Source organism: Anticarsia gemmatalis, chromosome 7 (genome assembly GCF_050436995.1).
Source record: "Anticarsia gemmatalis isolate Benzon Research Colony breed Stoneville strain chromosome 7, ilAntGemm2 primary, whole genome shotgun sequence".
Taxonomy (NCBI): domain Eukaryota; kingdom Metazoa; phylum Arthropoda; class Insecta; order Lepidoptera; family Erebidae; genus Anticarsia; species Anticarsia gemmatalis.
The window spans coordinates 13,095,938-13,116,415 of record NC_134751.1 but is presented as its reverse complement, the minus strand read 5'-3'; the positions used below and the strand labels follow the sequence as shown (position 1 = coordinate 13,116,415).

The 20,478-nt window shown below is 35.3% G+C and overlaps 1 protein-coding gene across 9 annotated transcripts in view; it reads left to right on the top strand.

The window, feature by feature from the left end:
* Nucleotides 1-20,478, top strand: part of ATP8A (ATPase phospholipid transporting 8A1) — a 133,663-nt gene that overhangs the window by 69,622 nt on the left and 43,563 nt on the right. For 8 of the 9 annotated variants that reach the window (XM_076116210.1, XM_076116206.1, XM_076116205.1 and 5 more), the window contains one exon: nucleotides 15,630-15,756. In XM_076116210.1, the coding sequence (XP_075972325.1) occupies nucleotides 15,630-15,756 (127 nt within the window). Of the gene's footprint in view, nucleotides 1-2,680; nucleotides 3,122-15,629; nucleotides 15,757-20,478 lie in introns of those variants that run through there. The other variant, XM_076116208.1, reaches the window with a different exon arrangement.

Here is a 20,478-nt window from a genome sequence, read left to right as displayed (position 1 = left end):
CGTTGAGTTCTAAAATTACCGAAATAAAGTACTTCTCCCATCCATTACCTTATCTACCGAAAGTTTTTATGCCCAAGCATTTTATAAACTTCATTTAGCCTATCCACTTAACCCTGAAACAAAATGACTAACATTAGCCAGTAACTAATGACTTGTGTCATTGTGAGAACATACATCTAGGCCTGTGCCTTTTCGTAAATCGTTTTGGCACCCACCGCGGGGCTGTAAAAGCCCCGAGCGCTCTACATTTTGTGTCCATGTAATTGCTATTGACGGCACATATGGCTCAATGGATAGCGTATACCTTTACGATGGTAAACGTGTGTTTACCTTTGTAAAGGTGAACGCAGAACTGTAACTCAAAATACAGTTCAAATTCCCTCTGTTTTTAATCAATGTATGAACGTAGATTATTAAGTTATGATTATTCTGAAGATTGTACCTACTGTTTCAGTAAGCGCAGAACAGCATCATTAAACCACCAAAATAAAAGTCATCAGAGACATTTAATGACGATTTGTGAGTAAGTTAATACAAAAGTGTAATGGCTCTACTTTCTTTTTCTTGTTTTGTAAAGTTAACTATAATTAAAAAGCCAATGAGTTTCGCTATTGAACTAACAGCAGCAGGTAACACAAAGCGCAAGAAAACCAAAAAAAAGCTTAAAGTGTCTCAGTATCGCTATCTACCAGATAAGATCTCGGTTAAATCTTGCAAATAACGTCTCTAAATATATCTACAAACATAGCAATAATATTTTTAACAATCTAAGCTATTGAAACTACAGCTACTGTCTGTTTCCGACTATAAAAGTTTTTAAATATCTAATCTCTCATGATTTATTAACTGTGAAAGTAAAACTACTGAAATCAGTTTATTTTAGGATGTTTCTCATTTGATTTCAAGGTTACAAAAACAGTAATATAAGTTTATATTAGGTATGCTAAATCAAAACATACACAATGTAAACAATGATATCATTTTCCCTGGCGATTTTAATGTTGTTATAACGCCTAGGGAGCTAGGTATTTTCCGTGATTATTAATATAAGCATAAACAGTAACCACGATTTATTATGGATTATTTTATAATATTTTATACTTCTAACGCGGTTCTTTCTTAAGGACGATGATCGATCTAACCTCCTTTTTCCGGGAAAATAGCCTCTGATTAGTGGCAGCACAGAAAGTTATTTTTATTCATGGCAATGTTTGGGCGTGCTGTCAAAACTGCAATGAACCAATGAACGCTCGCAAAACAGCGCAGCACTAGCGGGTCGATCTAAAGTTTTCCTAGATGGCAGTGTTCCTGTCATAATTGTAGTGATGTCGATATTCGATAATAATATTACACATTGTTGTTTAAATCTATTACTGTCGTTTATAACACTTAGGTAATGTCTCAATACATAACGTTACGGAAGTTTATTTAAATCGAATTATTGGAAAGAAAAACATAAGAGTCTATAGAATAAAAAATGAAAAATATTTGAGTATACATTTTAGTTAAATGTGTGCTTTTTTTTTAATAAATAGTTAATTGCACGACACAATTTTATAATTGCCCCATTATAATAGGTATTATACCAATTATACCTTTAAAAATTGAAATGAACCATCTTGTACAAAAATACTCTTGACTTATAATAAAACGTTTGTAGCTCTTTCTAATTCCCTTTAGCAGAGACTATTAACATAAATCTGAATAATAATTATTCAACTATGCTTTACTTGTTATCATAAATTTGTAACGGTCAAATAACAAATGAAAAAGTTTCTGCGAACTAATAAAAAAACGTAGAATCTCACGTAGAATCACTCTGCAAAAAAATTAGCAAATCGGCATATGCACTGTACACATTATCCTCAATAATCAATACGGATGCATTGCTCGCTGCCTACTATGGCATTGTCGAATCACATCTGCGATACGGAGTCATATTCTGGGCAAACTCGTCCGAAAAAGAAACTGCGTTCAAAGCACAGAAGAGATGTATAAGGAGCATGTTTCGTCTCAAGAGTAATGAAAGTTGTAAATCTCTGTTTCGGGAACATAAAATACTAACATTACCATGCTTATATATTTTAGAAGTGGCAATATTTGTAAAGACGTATCCTGATCGCTTTAAACGTCTAGCTGATGCAGTTCCTCGCAACAGGCGCGATAACAGTAGGTTGTGTCTGCATACAGCTAGTACAACACTTATGCGCAATAGTGTATACTGCATGGCCCCCAATATATATAATAAAATTCCAAAAGGTTGGAAGGATCTCAACATGTCCTTATTTAAAAAAAAATTACGAAACTTTTTAGCAGACAAAGCTTATTATAACATATCTGAGTTCTTAGCAGAAACGAAATTTGTTTAACGTCCTTAATTATTAAGCCTAACAACATTTTTATTACTGTTTTTGTTTTTGTTTCTAGATTTTTACTTATTGTTTTGAATTTCTGTAAATGTTTTATGTTTGTATAATTTTTGCATACCTCTAGGTTAAATATGGCTGAACAATGTTAAATTTAAGTACCTAACACCTGTAACATATTTTGTACCCATATTTGCAAAATAAAATATTATCTTATCTTATCTTAAAATAAAAACATGAAGTGTCCTGACATATACATCGATAAACTGTCGTAAAAAAACTTCGCATGGCACAACACTATTCGTGGGCGGCGGACTTGGACAGATCGATGGTAGACTTCGATTCACGAAGCGGCTGTTTATGATGTCAACATGTATTTCAAACATTTTAAATAATTTAAGTATAAAACCAGTGAATCAAGAAATGTGATTAATCTTAATTCAAGCTTATAAAATAATACGCTTAAAACTTGTACAAGAAACGAAAATGTCGATATTTAAACGTCGTTGAACGAAGTTGTTTTCATTCGTGTTTAGTTTTTATTTTCTTCGCGATACTGCGCGGTGATAATGAGTGTCAAATTTAGCGTTTTATTAGTGTATAAATAGTGTTGATCTGGTGTTTTACATAGGAAGTTGTTTGGAGACTCGCACAAATGGATTTCAGGGAGAATATTTTGCGTTTTGTCCACGCACGAAACGTGATGGCGCCCTTATCCCGGTTCTACAGGGCTATGGTCCTCAAAATGAACCAGCGTAAGTACTCCTAGGCTGTACTAAAACCTATCTCAACTTAACAACCTATAAACATTGAAAAATAATCATAATTTACACTGTGGCCCTCGTTTCTGTTCATGTGTGCTACTTTGTTTACACAGTTATAAAAGCTTAGTCATTGTTATATATTTTTTTTAAATGTTTTATTAAAAAAACAGAACATTTTATTTCTCAGATAACTAGTATTAAAACAGGTGGTAAAATGATGTAAAAGATGATAAAACAGTAGTAAAATGATGTCATCTGATTTTCTCATTTATATCTTGTTTCTCACAGTCCTCTGCCAATTTTTTTATTGTAAACAATGACTGTAGGTGTATGTGTTGAAAGAAAAAAATCAGCAGAGATACACAAAATTTGACAGTTTTATAGTGTGAGTTGGATTTTTCTGTGTTATTATCAATTTTAATTTGTGATTAGGTTAATGGGTTATAGATACTGCAGAAACCTTTTATCATAATGGTTTAAGAATTAACTGCTCATTCAAAGTTGTAAATTAATCTTAAATCCTAGGTAGGTTAGTAAATCATGTAATTTTACTCTTCCCTCCAATAATATTCTTTACAACTGATGAGGTAGGTATACGAGTATTGCTAAGTACTGTTACATAGTTCCCTGTTATCTTTTACAGTGCAGGGATTCACACAACCATACACCTAATTATTTCCAATTCAACAATACAGAAATCTTATTTTGCCTCAAGTGAATGCATTGGAAAAAGTAAGAGGATAAGTTTGATTAATTTTAAAACATCCTGTTATTTGACAATAACAATAAGGAGGTTGGAAAATGACATGATTCAGTGCAGTAATGCCCACTAGGGAGTATATTATTATGACCTAGTGCTATTTGAATAGATAACTAGCAGATTCTGGTGTGTAATGTCACCTATTAGATGATACAGTGTGTGCTGGGTTTCCCAGGTTTTATATTGATATAGTATGTGAGTGCTCTGCCATATGGGAATTACCTACGTATCATCTGGAGTCATATATCTTTCAAATAGATACTTATATGCTCCATTAGAAGAGATTCTTGTCCAGCTGATATTACAAGTGGCAAAGTTTTAAGTAAAGTGTTAAGTAGTTTGTTTGTTTGTCTGTCTTTCATGTGAATATGGCTTAATGGTTAAACCTTGGTTGATTAAATCTCAGGGTATCAGATAACATCTAGTTATCAGGGTTGTATGATAGTGGTGCAATATTTTCCAAAAAATGGTCTGTAATTCTAGAGAACACACACTAAATAATAATGAAGATACCATAAATTCTCATCGTAATAGTAACTAATTTAGGTAGATAATACATAATTAATTGAGTATTATAAATACAATTCTTAGATATCACCTATGCTGAGATTTATTATCAGATATTATTGTTATCAAATTGTTACTTGAATGCTTCTAAAAGTAAATCTACTGATAATAAACTTATCTTGACTAGATAGAGCTTCTTTATTAGATTGCCATCTGCACTTAACACTTTATCAAGAATATGTTTTGTTTTTGGTACATAATGTACTAGGTAAACACCAAGATATCATAAAACATACAGTTTACTACTTACACAGGCTCTGAAACTATCGAATGAATAATTCTTAATTTATGGAAAGATTTATAAATACTGACCAACTTGTTCGACAATTGTAACAATGGCTTTTTCAAGAGACTTCATTGCTTATATTGCACTGAATAATAAAAATTCATAGATATAATACCTACTTACCTAAAATAAGACAAAACGTAATAATAATATTTTTACCTACCTCATTAATATTGCTCAATGTTGGACAATTGTTACATTGCCTATTCCAGCAGAGTAATAAAGCACCAAAAAATAAAAATTCAAGAATACCTGGGATATACAGTGCCTAAAGTAGAACAAAACTTATTTTCCCTACTTGAACAAGGATAATATACCTGTACATACTTACCTACATGCTGAAACAATTCATTGGTATTTCCTATTTCCATCTACGTAGCTACCTGCCTACCTACTAAGCACAAATTAATAAATATAATTGGACAACTCACACACGGTCATTTGATTCCAAACTAAGCAGAGCTTCTACTATGGTAACCAAATAACTTAAACATACTTATATACTTCTAAATACATACTTATATAGATTATACATTAACATCAAGGCTCGGAACAAATATTCGTACTCATCACACAAACATTTGTCCTGGGTGGGATTCGAACCCATCACACGCGGCGCTATGGTTGTTGCGGCGAGATGACCGCTTAAACCACTGCGCCAAACGTGCAGCATTAAGCATATGTAGGTCTAATTAACAATGTTTTTAATTTTTCTATTGTTCATGAAATCATCTATGAAAATTACTCATGGTCATATTCTATTTGCTTTGTTGGTTTATCATTATCTAGTAGATAGCGTTTCTGTTTATTTAACTGAATAGTGTAGCAGGAAGTTAAATGGTTTTAAAATACATACATATACTATAAAATATTTTATTTTAATAACCATAAAAATTGTGTAATGTTGTTTCAGTATAATAAGAAATCTCAGTATTCAATCAGTCAGTTGGCTGGAAATTTCAATTTAATAAAAATTTGATCTACCAAGTACCTAAAAGTTCATCATTGAAGAATATTAGGTGCCAACCTAGGTACTTGAAAACAAATGCTGAGTTCCTTTATGTACATAAGGGAACTCAGCATTTGTTAAACTACTTAATATTTGCAATATTCTGAAGATACACACATAATATATTATGTTTAAAGTGGTATATGGTCAGATTGTTTACAATACTGGCCTATGGCCTAGTATTACAATGAAATGGTCCAAATTACACTACTGCGTATTCAAAAGCAGCACATCATATAAAAAACTAATCTTCTATTTAAATAATGGTATGGGCTCTATGGTAATGGAGCCTTATCCATATTTGCCTTGAGTCGTCTCAACCTCCACCTAGCCTTGGCCTTCATACACAACTTAGGCTCTGATTAACATCTAGCCACTTTATAAGTACTCTAGTACTAATAAATTAAGTGCTAGCTTTTCTAACACTACAGAGCTAGGAGTAATGGTGGTAGGAAAATTGACGATGTTTGATTGAAGCATCATAATGTTCTCCTGGCCTATATACAGCTATGGTGCCAGTTTCATTGAGGTTAGCCATCTGTGCAGAAACTTGTTTATAGTGTACAAGTGTGTGCACATTCACAGGTACACTCCATTCCCTTACACTCATAGCCCGGTAGATCATAGCCGATCAGTGAGAGATCACGTGCAAAACCGCCAGCTTTACGTACTCTCCGAGGCACGTAGGTCTATAACCTTAACTTCCTTACTAAATAACTCTATGCTAAATTCTTAGCTGAAAAACTCCGAAAACACTTTTTGGCCTGACCCAGGATTCGACCTGAGACGTCTATCGAATGTGCCATATAAGTAGTTTATTGAAGTATTACTAGAGCTCATACACGTGTCCACTCGTAAACGTACGGTGGCCGTATCGCCTTATGCGACGCCATCAATCAGGTGTCAATGAAACGTATGATTGACATCTTTGAAATGGTAAGCATTGTTTGTTAGGCAAGGCCACTCGTGCTCGTCAACTGCTGGCTGATGCCTTTAGCTGTAAACAAAAGGAAAGTACAGTAAAGTTGTGTATATGCTTTGGTAATCAGATTGTGACAATCTGATTACCAAAGCATATATCGAAGGATTTTAAAAAGTATACAGGCTGTCTGGGCGTGATTGTGGCGCGTCACGTTTTAAACAGTAGAAAAACCGTTGGGATAGAGAGCAGCTGAGAAATTAAGGGTCCGTTGGTGCATACGTCTTGCATACGATTCTGTTGCCTTCCATCAGTTCTGACTGCCGAAATTCTGCCCAGGTTTTATTTCTTTGGTTCATATTCTTATCCAAAGCAGCTACTACGCATTACTTTAACTCCATAACCTACATTGCGTGACCATTGTAATACTGACATAGGTATAGTACTTAGCTTGACATTGCACATCATGCAATGTCACGCGCAGGTCCTCGGTTCGTGCCGTATCGGGTCCAGTCGTCTGCGTGCCTTGCACCTGTCAATATGACACATCCATACCTACGACGTCTATGTTTCCATTCTATGTGAAGCATGCGATTTAGAATTGTGTTTTCTGCTTCATGTCGAGAACCTGCTCTTAACTGTCAATGATATAACCAGCATTGTTCAACAGTAGCAACATAATATTTCTAAGAAGACAGAAATATCTGATACCTTCAAGGAGGTTTTTTCCGCATTTGTAAGCTGCTTAAAATCTGCTTCGGCTGTAAGAATAAGGAATAGTTTAGGAATAGGCGCTGAAAACGGAATACTCCAAAAAACAAACAGCTAATACCAATTAACAAAGAAAAAAGCTTCTAAAACTTAACCAGCAAACATAGTGAAAAAGAGATTACTGAGTTTACAATCAGTTAGTGCGTAGGACCCACGCCATTAAACACACCATGAAACATAATTTACTTACAAACAAATTACTATCGGTCACGTGTGGTGTTAACTTTTTAACGGTCAGCCATCATTAGTGGCGACGTTTGAGGAAAACTATGGATCGTTAATCGGCTAATGGCCACTCTTTTTAAACGTACACTAGCGTTTTTACGCAGGAAATTGATTATAGTACTTCTTTTTTGGGAATAAATTGGATTCTTTAGTACGTTTTCAGTCTTAAAGTGTCTATAAATCGCAAGGTCTCAATCAGATCCGAATTGGGTAAAGTGTTATTGGATTCTCTCAATGTCTATTGGAATGTTCCCAATAGTAATCCCGAGTTTGGTTCTGTGCCCAGTATTTAACAATGGTTTGCTCGTCTATTGAATGTTACAAAATATTTGCGTGTTACATTATAAGTCTGAAAGTTTGTGAGTATGTATGGATGTTTGTTACTCATTCACGCAAATACTACAGAACCGATTACGATGAAATTTGGTATGTGGGTAGCTGTAGCTAAGACCGAGAATAATGCATAGGCTACTTTTTATCCCGGAGTTCCCGAGATATCGGGATTTACACGGGGAGGTTTCCACATGGACAAAGTCGCAAGCGGCCTGTGGGAAATTATAAACGACGGAAAAGTAGGTGTATTTCAATACAGCTTTGGCTGGAAAATAAAAAAAAATCTTAAGATAAAGTAGGCATACATTTGTGGTAATATTTCGATCACCATCTCCATCTGTTTGCTCTAAAAGCTACCCCTTTGTTTCCGACGGCGTTTTAAAAGCGACACAGCCCCAGATCTATGTGATAGCTACATCTATCGGTATAGATATTGACCTGTACGCACTAGGTCGTCCTGACGCTGCGTTCGATACTGCAGGCGGCAGTCGTTGCGGAATTGTTGCAAAGCACGTGCACTTTCTGTTCAAAACTCCAGAATTCCTGATCCTGTGAGGCTGATTCGGTAAAATTGCTTCCTAAATGTTGTTTAGTAGTTGTTTCTTAGTTCGTGATTGTAGTATGCATGTTATTAGACTGATTTCGGGTGTAGAACCTGTTTTAAAGAGTCGTGTCTGAATTGGGGCGTTAAAATGGCGACGTATCTCCTTTGGGGTGGTTTTAGATTATAATAAAGCCAATCTTGATGGTTAATGTTCAGTTTATGATTAACTTAATATCGTGCAAAGTCTCTGTCTATATTTTAGATCGCGTTTCTTAAGTTATTTCGTCAATTTGCGAGACAAAGAGTAGTCTTTGTTAATATAATATTTAGAGATATTGCTATACAAGCTGATACAGAAACTCATCTTATTCTTTTGCATGATTGTTCTACGGTATAACGTACCATGAGGTACCTGGGCATGTTTTAAAACAAACATATAGGTACCTATTACCTAAGTAGATGCATATATTACAGTGCGTGGCGTTTGCTCTAATTGCCGTAGCTGAAGCGGCAATACGTGCTATCGTTTAGTCCCCTGAATGAGGAACATCCTTATCTAATGCAGCAGTGACTAACTCAGTTCATTGTATTTGTCCCCGTTATCTAACGCTAGATTATAGTCATTTTACTGTAGTATTTCCGGCACTTATAATTAAGGCAATATCGTAAAATAATTTTGTTATAATCTTTTGAATTTGCGGGATATGGTTTGTGACAAAAACAGGGTGTCCATATGCCACGGAAATCGGTTACCATAAGGCGGACCGTGTGTTTGATAGCCACCAGAGTGGTATAAAACGTCCGTTTATTGTATGGGAACCCCCTTAATATTTTTATTTTTAACTAGCTGACCCGCGCAACTTCGCTTGCGTCACATAAGAGAGAATGGGTCAAAATTTTCCCTGTTTTTGTAACATTTTTCACTGGTACTCTGCTCCTATTGGTAGTAGCGTGATGATATATAGCCTATAACCTTCCTCGATAAATGGACATCAAACAAACAAACAAACAAACAAACAAAAAACTCTTCAGCTTTATAATATTAGTATAGATATTTGTTGTCGACAACGGAAATACATAATTTATGACAATTTCAGCTTTCAAGCTATCACGGTTTATGAGATATAGCCTGGAGATAGACAGACAGACAGCGGAGGCTTAGTAATGGGGTTCTGTTTTTACCTTATAGGTACGGAACCCTAAAAAGCAATGGTTCATTGAGTTCGTTATAAGTAAACCATCAAGTCCAAAAGAACTGTTAAAAAAATGTTTGCATATTTTTTCTACCATTTTTCTTTCAGTCGTAAAATTATCTGTACACGTGCTGCATTCTGCATGTGAAGTTATTAACATTGCATGAAACGTGTACTGAAGCAATTAGTTACATTCAAGCTTTATTTTATTTCTATTCTTGTATCGCGTCGTAATGTCTCAATTTCACACTTTTTTCTGTAGCAAAGTGAAAGTGAGAAATATTAATGATTTTGTTTCAACACTCAACACTATTATTCAACACAGACACTACTATTGTCTGTGTTAAATAAGACAAATAAGAATCAGGACTTTAAAAATATATATTTTGGGGCAATTTTTTTTGCTAGCGTAATCTGCCTGCTAAACTAAAATACCTCTTTTACCTAAGTTTACTGTCTAATAATCGTACCTAGTCTCTTTTTCGACGACATAATAGTTCAGGAATCGGTATTCCAACTGCTTTATTGTTCCCACTTCGACGATATTACTAAGAAGAGTAAGTGGGACCGTACTTCGTTTTTATTGTACACGAATGTGATGCTCGTCACGAGCGTTTTACTGTGCGGTTTCTCACAGAAATAAACTTTAATCCTCAACAGGCTTGCTACACACATGTTCGATGACTGAATGGAGACGGAATAACTTGGCATAGCCGTTCGGTACAATCGAATATGTGTAGATGAATGTTTGAGAAAAATGCCGCTTGAAATCGCCGCGCCTAAGTTAAAACTACCACCAGATCAGCACAAATCAAAATCAAATGTAAGAAGTAGTGGTTACGGGTCAAAATCAAATCAAATTATTTGCCGAGTCGAATGAATAGCCCGATCGGCACAAGCCGAGCAAATGTAAATATTGCCGAACCGAACGTGCCGACCGGAATATGCTTGTAGCAAACCTAACTTTACATTCTCCTAATCTCTATAGAGACATTTTGTCGTCATAAACAGACAGTAACTTAGTAATAAAGATTGTTTTCTTAGGTTTTTGGCAGGATATCTCTGAAGGTCAATGTCGTGACTTATGAGCAATTATGATAATGGCTTACTGGCGTGTAATAAAACATCAGCACAGACGACTCTATGCAGTTCTCAGAATTAATTAAAGTACCTTGAACTAGAATTGAAGATTTCTGAGATATGCAACTGTGAAGAGAATTTAATTATTTATTTTGAGTAGTTGCTAACTGTTATTTAAAGTGGTTAAAATGACTCAGAGGTCTATATATGAGGTCTTGTTTAAATCACGACACGCTAACCAATTTTGGGTGTGCCCTTCAAAAGGAGTACTCATTCTACCGATCTTTAGATTACTGCGTCATAAGTTGACATCACTGATCGTTTACCGACTTGTGAGTGCAGCTGGCTGTTAGCGCTCAGGTTTTCATTAGAAAGTTTAATGCAAAAAAAAACTAGCCGTCGCTTGTTGCTTATAATGATACTGACCTGGTTTACGTTCAAATGACAATGCTTAGGTGATTTTGTATGAACGTATTTGTGTACGCTTCGAGCATGACGGTGACTTATACCTTTATTTATACAACAAAGATTTAAATGTAGATGATCTCATCAGAGTTTATCGACGGCTAAATTATTTACGAGAAATCGCGAGAAACAGTCATGCATGATTAATGAGTCACACCAGCACATCAAAATATGACTATTAAACATACTGCATTTAATTTGTGTACTTATGCTGATAATAATAGTTTTTGTTTTATCAAAATCGGGTCAAAATTACCAAAGTTACAGCGTTATAAAGTTTCACTGCTTTTTTAAATTTGCGTTGCTTCGCGCGCTATGCGCTGACGTCACGACGCGACAGACACGCTTGTTCGACTGCTGGCGATGCGGAGTTTTGATTTTAAAAGTGATTTGCAATTAATATTTAAAGAGTCTGTGTATGTGTATGTGCTATAAATTTAATCATCGTGTTTTTGTAAAATAAGCCTCTACTAAGATATCCTCGATCTCGATCGCCACGCACATAATCATCAACTAGACCCAGGTAAAGAAAGTTGAACTCGTATACTACCGTAAAACGGGGTGAATAGAAACAATTTTCAACTTTGTCCTAAAAATTTGTAGCGAATAACTTGTTATTTTTATTGTCAGGTTGTTTTATATCATGTCCGGCGCCATGAAGAAAGAGTTAAAACCATATTTGTCCAAAAATATGCATAGTTTTACGATATTTCATTAAAAAAATGGTCAATTTCTATTCACCCAGCGATAGGGGTGAATCGAAACGACCAAAGGGGTGAATGGAAAAATTGTGTTTTAAAACGTTTTTTCAGTTAACAATATTGTATCTTTATAGATAAATATACACCTAAAGAGATAAACACTCCAAACAACTCATTAGAAAAGAAATTCCACTTTTAATCCAAAGTTTTGAAAAAAATGTATGGACCATTAAGGCATTCGAGGACGGTTGACTTTGAAGCAATTTTTTGGGTATAAATATCAATTTAAACATTTAAACAATTATGACACCGCAGAGAAGTAATATCGACGTGTAATCATTTCAAATTTGAACAAAATTCTTAAACGAGGAGTACTCAAACATTGGGCTTGAAAACTTTCCTGTTTTTTTTTCTATTCACCCCGCGAATTCTATTCACCCCGTTTTACGGTACTAATAATATTTTTGTGTGTAGTTAACAATAAAATTGAAAGTTTGTTACAACTGGCATTACAAATAACGAGTGTTACGTACCTACCAAGTGTAAATTTGGAAAACATAGTTTTAAAATAAAATTATAAAAAAAAATTGTCACCCCTGCCTCTGACTTTAGTCAAGTTGATGGCTATCATATGAATATGAACGCATGAATCTACTCTGTAGGTAGTCTTATATGATTGGGCGTGTAATGAGAACTTTTAATTATACTAACATTTTAATTTTGATATTATTAGATATAATAAACATGGGTTCTTTTTTCAAAACAAAAAACCAACGGCAACTCAACCGCCGCGCTCGGCTCGCCGCCGCCTGTGAGGTCATTGAACTGCTCATTAAATAGTATCAACTGTTTAGTAGAAGTTCATTGTTAGGTAGGTATGATGTATATGATATGGCATCTTGATCTTGAGGAAGTGTTCAAAAGGCAATAAACTTCTATTTAACATTTGCGTTTGACAGTATCTGAACCGGGCTTTAAGTTTTAGATTAGGTGTCTTTAGCAAAAATATAAAACAGTTTACATGGTACAGAAAAAAACAATTTTTGGGGTGTTTTTTCACTGGAGTTAGTACACATAGGAACTATACAATATTTTCTAACCATTTTGTTTGTCCAGTATAAGCAAAACAAATTATTTAAAGCGAAACCGCGAGAGCGCAATGAGCCTATGTAGGTATCGGCAAGTACTGACGAAATAGCAGTGTTGTGAGATGACGTCACACGTCCGTGCGGCCGCTTCGCCGGAGTTTGGCGCGAAGGCCATACTTTGACGTTTAATATCTCGGTCATTTTTGAAGATACGAAAAAAATAAAAACAGATTTTTTGTCCTTGAAGTACCTAGTTTTTAAATATGCTCATAACAAAAATCATTGGTGTGACTCATTGGTTACGGTAAAAAATACATGCGACGTTAATTCTATACAATGACAGATCGACAGTATTTATAAAATGCGATGACCTTTACCCCGTTCTGTCGGCCGTGTCCTGGGCTATTTTGAGACAAATTCTTCATTTTATTAGGACGGATGCCTGTGGCTCCACCCCCGCAGTTGTACATACTTTTCGTTGGCTTTACGCATGCCCAGGGTTGTTTGCGTTCCCTGGGAAATTGTTTTGTGCCACGGTGTAACTAGAATGTCATGTTTGAGAGCGCCTGCATGCTTTCGGAGAACTCGTAACGGTAGGAACACAATAATATATTGATGCAATTGCATTTAAATTGAGTGCTCTATTTCTAGGAAGTAGTTTTGCGAATGGTCTCGAGTTGGTGCACAATATTTTATTCACTTAGCAGTCGCGAGGAATAGAAATTGTTTTTAGTAGTGGTCTCGATGCCAAGTATTTAAATGCACTTAGTCATATTATAGTTGTTAAATCTCCTCTTTCTATTTGAGTATAGAAACATTTTTCTGTGTAAAATATCTTGGTAGTTTTAAAAAATGCACCAAAAATACACTCATTGCATTTCTTATTGCTACATTTTACACCCATAAGATTTTAGTATTTTCAAGGTTTTCAGTAAACGTATTCTTAGAAACACTTAATTATATGTATGGTGCCCGAAGGCTTACATTTCCAGCCTAAACGTAATCGAGAACACACAAATTAGACACCTGTTTGTATATTTATTATGTGTACTTATGAAAACTTTTTCTTGATAATGATAATGATTTTCCACAAGAAATGAATTTAGCTACGTAGAAAACTTTCTTTTTTAGCTAGCCACAATTTCGAGAAAAAAGACATTTATGGATAATCTGATTCGGGCAATTTCGTGAATAAGGCTTAAGTTTATTTGCTCACCCTCCAGGCGGAGAACAATGGATTTTTTTCATGGAATTTTAACTAGGGTAGTATTTACTTTATTTTATATTGGATCGTTCTTCTTACTTCAATAGTAGTAGGTACGCTACCAAGAACTTTTTATTCATTGTTAGTCTACCCTCAATATTTTTACAAGAATCTAAGTTGGTACCTACTTCTGCTTTAGGCATTCCATTTAAGGTTTTTGCCCTCTTAATCCTTCTGGGAAACGCTTCGAGCTTTATTCTCCGTTATTTCTTTCGCTTGAAAGTTGATTATTTTTCGCAGAATGGTTAACTGAGTTAGACGTAACATTTTTGAGAGCACTGACTTAGTTTCGTAGGGTATTTTAGAGACCTATTACTAAGTAAAGACTACATTTTTTTTGGACTATTAACTTGCCTCCTTACATAATTTTCTTTAAAAGATCCCGCATCCAAAACATAGCCTCTTTTGGTTAAAAATTACTCAATTTTCGATTGATTTCTAATTGGACCAACCGTTAAATATTACAACACACAAATTGGATCAATTGTAATCGATTTGCATATTTAATCGGTTCTTTGCCTGATGTAGGTGGATGTCGGTTCAACTCTGTATCGATTTTGTTACTCCTTCCACTTGAGTGGTGGGTGTGCACCCTATACAGTTAATTGTGTAGTATCTATTTCCTTTTACGATAAAGGCAAGCTTTTGATTGGGTGGAAGGAAAGTGCTTTTTCGGTTTCGATTACCTAGCCCGTAGTTTATTACAAAAAGTACTACCTACGTGTTTTCTAAAAATGTAAGATGAGATTTTTACGATGTTCTTTTGATCTAAGTTTACGTTAAACTCATTGCTGATATCCGTTGGAGAATTTCATCTATTTACTTTCGAAACTTGCTAGACTGATTAATCATTTGGTGTTTAAATAAATGAATGAAGCGCGTTCCTCAGTGTCTTGTCTAAAGATAACTTTCGCTCTTATTATGTGACGTGTATTTCGAACACATATCGCTTAGCTAAAAATGTAAAAATACAACTATATGTTGATGACGTGGAACAGAAAAACTCTCGGAATAATAATATTAGTTTGGACTGTCTTTTTTATTGTGTCTTTATACGCGTGGTCTGAACTTTCTGTAGATATATCAATCTCCGGACAAAACAATTGTTTTACTAACATGGAAATAAAAAAAATATTACGCGTTTTGTCTTTTGCTCTTCACAAAACTACAAATTACCACATCTATTTTTGAAACTTATCAATTGCCTATTATTTATGCCAGCATACACTTCTATACCAGTTGCACCATTTGTTTAAAACAACATATCTAAAGATATATTTCCTCTTGTCCACAGACGAGGATGAGGCGACGACATCGGGCCTGACGGACGGCGCGCCGGGCGAGCAGAACCGCATCATATTCGTGAACAGACCGCAACCTATCAAGTACCTCAACAATCGAATATCTACGGCGAAATACAGGTAACTAACAGTGTTATATTAAAGCTGGCGAGAGAAATGTATTTTTGTAGATATTCTTTTTTTTTGCGGAGATAAAGTTCTGCAGGAAAGGTTTTTCAAATTTTTCAGGATTAAAAAAAAAGAGATATTTAGCTTAAAACGTAGTTTTGATGTTTGCGGCAGATGCTTTACTTATGGGGTTGTTCGAAATATCGTTTTGTTTTTTTGTGGAATTGAAAGACAGATTCGAGCTTCGAGAATAATCCCAGGCCTAACCTAATATTATCTCTAAAGAAAATAGAAAGTCAGTTAAATGTCATAAAAATACCAAGTATAATTTAAAAATAAAATGAAAATTAAAGCTATCTATTTCCAATTGAACCCGAAACTCCCTGTTATTACTTGCCAATATCTATCCCGACTTGAATTCTATTAAAGCGATTGAATACCTGAAACGACTTTGGTCCAACTGGTACATTTAGTCCAAGTTAATTAGGGTATATTACAGCGAGAAGCTTAAAGAAAATTACCCGTTTGATTGACAGATTACAGTTTAATTACCTACGTCAGTAATTACTGGAGTTTGAGATTATTATGACGTCATTGCACCACTTACCAATTACCATAGGCCCATTAGGTTTTTGTAGGGTCTAGCCAAATTCCACAGATCGAATCTTATTAAAGTAGCAATGCTAGAATTGCTATTAAATTATAACAGCACAATATAAACAGTCTCGAAAAATCTATCTAAGAATAATGTTCTACAATAAAATTCATTTACGACGAATTTAAAAGTACATTATATTTTATTTACTCGGGAATGCGGATTTTTATTACCGTGAACGAGTAATTACTAAAATTGTATTAATAAAAGTATTATTTTGTATTCATAAGCACTTAATTTCATGAAGGAAAATAATTATAAATTGGCATTATGCAAGATGCGCATAACCAAACGGGAAGTTAAGCAACCTTCGTCACACGCGGGTTACGGATGGGTGACCGTGTAAGGTATAATGAACCGATAGTAAATGGTATATTATCTCAATGTCTCTACGCTTGAAGGGCATGTATTTGTTGGACAGACAATAGTCGTTAAGCTAAGTCATTGTACCCAAGGTGAAAATGGCGATTCATGGCAATTTCAGTTGTCCAAAACTGTGTTGAACACAATACAGAGTTTAAGGACGCTTAAAATATCAGTTTCATTGTCATTTCCAAAATAATTGTTAGTTTCATTATACTCTAGGTAAAGTCTAAGTTATTGTTTGTCCAGAATAGTACATTGTTCTTTTGCGGGCTATAATCTATCTTTAGCCTATTTGATTGTCCCACTACTGAGGGGCCTATTTACCCTCCTTTCCTTCCTTACCTCTGAAACGCGTCCAGGTCATCCTATCAACTCCGCTTGACCCTATCACCTATCAATGCAAATTGTTTCAACCTTTTTAACGTGGAGGTAGGATAAACAAACCACATACAGAAGTGTCTATAACTGACAACCTATACATATGGATGTATATGGCGGCTAGTTTTGAAACCAGATAAACGGATAGGACTTTCTTTATAGTGTCCAAGTGTGTGCACAATACAGGTACACTAATCCCTTACTATAATAGCCCGGTAGGACGTAACGTAAGATTCTATAGAATAAAAATAAAATAGCAAACTCAACGCACATTGTTCCATCAAATCAGAAACACGACAACGCCCTGATTTTTATTACTCGTATGTTTTCATAGCACATTCTCGTTATTTATTTTGGCTTTCGTCAAAGGAATATCCCATAAAGTGTATGTCACAATATATGCGTGTGTAAACATCTCAACGGCTCTGTATACAAGTATTGTTTACGCTGTCCGTTCAGTCACTTGGCAAGGTGCCCGTCCTCGTACTGATGTCATATGTGAATATACTCTATCACCCTGGTAACTGGAATATGGTTTATAGACTATAGCTCCATTGCCGCCTGTATGGAGATTGCAGGTACGACTGAGCTCTTGTTTGTTTCTGAATGCCGGCTTCCCTTTTGTAATCTGAGGTTTCTATGTTCATTGTGATTATTATGATGTGTGTTTATTTGTCTTTTTAATTGCTTTGTTATTCCAATTGGCTTCACATGCGACTATATATTTCATGTTTTCTGGTGGTCTTCTGATAGTAATTTGGAACAAAATGGGGCCCGTTATAATCTGGTGCAGATTTTTTTTATTATTAATAATCGTCTGCTCCGTAGTTTCGAAGATTCCCTGGTCCCCACAAAGTAAGGAAGTCTGTATCATTTGTATATCTATAAATAAATTGAGTATTTTGCAAGATCATAGTAGTCTTCAAGTCATAGTCATATTAATTCACAACTGTATGTCGAGTTCAATTAGCTTCGTCTGGTGATACGCAAAAAACTTTGCTTTTGCTAAAAAGATGTTGTTGTAAAAAAATTTCGTCTTCCCACGGGTAAATGAAACCGGTTCACAAAACAAGTGATCTGAACTCTCAGGCCTCCAAAACTAGTTACACCTTATAAATATATAATTAGGCTTACATTTTGTATAGTAGGTATCAAAGTAAATAAGTAGAAAGACACCTTAATTCCAATCTCCGTGTGGATTCCATTAGGCATGAGAAACAAATCATAGGGCTATTGTTAAACTACTTACTATAGAGCATTTTACACAAGGTTCGCGATTACAGGAAGTATACAAAATTATGTAACGTCAGCGACCCGTAAGCGTATACTGCTAATGATGGCCTGTTCGATACAGCTTCTAATTTGATTAATACACAAAACTATTCATACAATTTAGATAAATAGTGTAAGTCAAGGCTCTCAAAAAATTGTCGGATAGCTCTACCGCAAGATGACACCTATTTTCTTGGCTGTTCGTCTATCAGCAAGTTACGTCACAAACAATACCTAGCACATAATATACCTTAAGAACTTTCATGTACAACCAACTTCCAAGCAGAAGTCAGATCAGAATTTCCCTCCAACTTAGTAACATGTTCCCGTGAGCAGCTCCATGAAACTATTCTCCATTAACAAGTGACTTTAGTTCGAAGAAGGAACTGACTAACCGGCAAGGCTGCCAATGAATATTATATGGGTGCTAATTGAATGGTTTCCTTACTCGGATTACGGCGTAGTAATGTTATGCAAGGATGTTTCGTGACGGAAATGATTGTAGAACATGTTCTAGAACGGCTGGAGATTGTAAAATGCAAAGATGGAATGTGATGAAATGGTCTAGGCTTACGAAGATTAACTTGCAATATTGGTCAGGATAATTTATTAAACTGGTAGAGCTCTAGAGGGAAAATAAACTTTTCACGTATTATTATTAACGATTTCTCTAACAACTATGACTCTGGTTTGTCTCACTATCATTTCTTTAGGGACCATGGACTTCCTCTGGTTAATTCAAATTTTCAATTTTGTCCAAGTCCTGTAGCTCGAACTTGTCGGCAAGGGTTCGTAACACAAAATTGTTAGGGATACATCAAGGGAATGGCGTTCCGCAGTCGGCTTATTATTACAAAAACATTGAACTTGATATTATGAATGTATGACTTAATATTAGTATAGCCTATGGTGGCCATGAGTTTACGCGAATGACGTTCAGCGATCGATGGGGCTGATGACGTCACAGAATCGTAACACGTGGTTGAAACTGGACAGTGAGTGGGTGAATTAATCGTTTTGTCGTAAAACGATTTTTACTGCCGATTTCATTATTTTGATTAACCTGGTCAGCTATTATATTGACGAATCTTTCATACACTTTATCTAACTGGCACGTATTCGTAAGTCGTGAAACTGACTCTTATATATTTATATAAAATCACGCCTTTCTTCCCAGAAGGCTGAGCACCGCTAGCCTAGCTACACGATATCACGTTTGAAGGTGATAACATAATCAAAACATTGGTGAAAGTGGTGACAGGGCGTCAGCTGCAAAACACATCCCTTTCCTGACTTTTACAGGATGTATGTCGGAAAGAGAAGCAGTCGGAATTTTCTATGTTTTAAATAGTATCTAAAAATATGTTTCTTTTTAAACCTGCTAACGGTATAGGTGTTCAATAAACTTAGAGAAATCATGAATTGCATTTTATACAAAAACTGTGTGCAAAGATCTCAAGGTTAGGTATATTACAGCTTGCGATAATAGAGTACGGTATTGGGAGTCGATCGAGCATGCTAAGATGACGTGTACCATTACCAGTTTTCATAGACAGCTGTGCCCATTTGTAGGCCAACAATTTTTAAGGTAACCTTTCCCGCGACTAGTTCTACCGGCAGATAAGTAATGTTAGAGCTGAGTGCTTCTCTTTTTCAAAAGTGGCAAAAATAGTCTGTTACTCCAGGTTGCCGACAAAAGACGGCTTAAGGTTTCTGAGGAACATTAAGCGGTATTTTATCTATCCAATAGCGTTTAATAATAAACATGACAGTTTGAATAAATAAACTACTGTTAGATTTGCCTCAGAATCCGAGCACAAAACAACTTTTCCGCTAAGATCCAAAGTGGTGGAAGTGGTCTGCGGCACGTACTTGGTTATTGACATATTAGTCACTGAACCGGGTCTAATTTCAGTGTTCCACTCATTTCAGCGTAAAGAGAATGCGTCTCGCCTTTACATGTTGTTTCCTGTAATAATAATATGTTTTGGCATTGTTAATAATCATACGAAAATATTTCTTGAGTTTGTCATAACCGAAACGCTATGTTCACACTCTGTTGT